Here is a 1,848-nt window from a genome sequence, read left to right as displayed (position 1 = left end):
TACAGGACTTTTTGCCACAAATGAGCAACCTTTCTGTTGCGCCAAGGCTAACCCTACTTGTACAACACTACTACTGCTACTTAATATTTGTTCGAGTCCTTCCTTGCAAGGGCTAACTGTGAGTGGACGACCTCATCTGAATTCCCCACAAGAAGCAACAAAAGAGTTACTTCTAAATTTCTAATAAGTGGGCGAGGCCACAATTCTCCTAGGGTTATCAATTTTCTTTGACAATTGTTAGGACTAGATCTACTGTTTTTAAGTGGCGAAGTATTCAATATTTAAACGTATTTTAGAATTTTCGGTTGATAAGATAAACATTTTCTCCAAACATTTGTGTCATATTTACTTATTTAAAATCTGAAAAACTCTCAATCGGAAAAGTCAGGAATAAGGAATAAATCACGAATTAAGCATTGCATTATTGACCCGTTGCAACTTAAATTAAAGATTTCATCTCCTCCGTCCATTTTAATGTAACACTTTTTATGAAAGTGTGTGTTTAAGATGGAGTAAATTGTAATTTGATTGTTTGAACTATTTGAACTTAGTCAGTTAATCCCTCATTGATCGAAAAAAAATTAAAATTAACCCCTCACTGTAAAATTCGATAAAATATCATCCACTTTGCCTTCAAATACTAGCATGTCACTAATTCATTCCTAGATAATAGTTTAAGGGATCAAACGACGGTTTACCCTTTTAGATGTGTATTAGATAAAAATTGATGGGAATATAGGCATTGTATGGTCTTTTTTGTTTTTGGGTTTCTTGCTTGGCTCAGTTGTCATAACTATATACCCCAATTCTTCTCTTTACCCTAAATCAATGCCGACAATAGCCATTTGAAGACCCTAAAAATTTAGTTTTGATTCCTTTCAGAGCAAGATTGCAGAAGACTGAAAGATTTGTCCTCACAAATATCCGATCGCAAAAATGGTTCTCAAACGCTATCAGGATGCTAAAGCAGGTAATACCTAATTTGTTGCATTTCAACGATCTGTATATCTGTTTGGGTTCTCTTACAACCCTCCAAATGTTTGACGAAATGCCTCAGTTAAACGCCCAAACCTTTTCCTCCTTTTTGAATGCGATTGTTTCAGGATACCAATTGGCCAAATCGTTTAATGCCGAGAAGTACTTGAAAAAAGTGGGATTGGGCAAAGAAGACTACTACTTCTGGAAGCAAATAGGCAAGGCGTTGGTATGCACATACACTCTCTTCGGCGTGGCCTGGCTCTACAACGAGAAATCGCCACTTGGGTGGTGGACGCTCAAGCCTAGGCCCAAGGAAGAGAGAGAGCTAGCGCACCTGTACGAGCGTCGTGAATTCCCGTACCCTGGGGATGAAGAAGCCATGGAAGAGTTTGTTGCCAAGGGGGGAATGATTGGCACGACAATTGGCCCGAAAGGGTTTGTCGAGACGGACAAAGATGCGTTTAATTATCAGAAAGAGCTGCAGAAGAAGAAGCTGGAGCAGGAAGCTCAGAAGCTGTGGGTGCGGATGAAGAATGAGGTCGTCTCCGAGCTTCAAGAGAAGGGTTACGTCGTTGACGCTGAGTGAAATGTGTAAAAATTTGCATGGTTATGTGATAGTTTATGCGTTTGTGTGTAAAAGTGATTAGCCTTTGCATTGCTTTTGGATAAAAGCACTTTGTGAGTACTTGCTCAAGAATTGCTGTGAGATAATGCACAAGACCTTGGATATTTTTATGGAATTCTCACTATGCTTTTAACAAAACCCTGCTTTGCATAAGCGCGTTGCAAAGAAATAAGTGGCGGATACACTACCCTAGCCAACAAACTTAACCCACATTCGCCTCTTGTTCTTTAATCAGATCTCGTAAT

At 39.2% G+C, this 1,848-nt stretch overlaps 1 protein-coding gene across 1 annotated transcript; it reads left to right on the top strand.

Annotated features, from left to right (window-relative positions):
* The first annotated feature begins 698 nt into the window (after positions 1–698).
* On the top strand, positions 699–1,707 carry LOC103963227. Its single transcript, XM_009376010.3, has 2 exons — positions 699–970; positions 1,104–1,707. Exons 1-2 carry the CDS (start codon positions 937–939, stop codon positions 1,562–1,564), a joined length of 495 nt encoding a protein of 164 aa, XP_009374285.2. The 5' UTR covers positions 699–936; the 3' UTR covers positions 1,565–1,707.
* Positions 1,708–1,848: the final 141 nt, after the last annotated feature.

This window comes from the organism of the source record quoted next, unplaced genomic scaffold (assembly GCF_019419815.1).
Source record: "Pyrus x bretschneideri cultivar Hongxiangsu unplaced genomic scaffold, Pyrus_bretschneideri_v1 Contig5, whole genome shotgun sequence".
In the NCBI taxonomy this organism is placed as follows: Eukaryota; Viridiplantae; Streptophyta; class Magnoliopsida; order Rosales; family Rosaceae; genus Pyrus; species Pyrus x bretschneideri.
The sequence above is the reverse complement of the archived record's forward strand: the minus strand, read 5'-3'. Positions and strand labels throughout refer to the sequence as shown.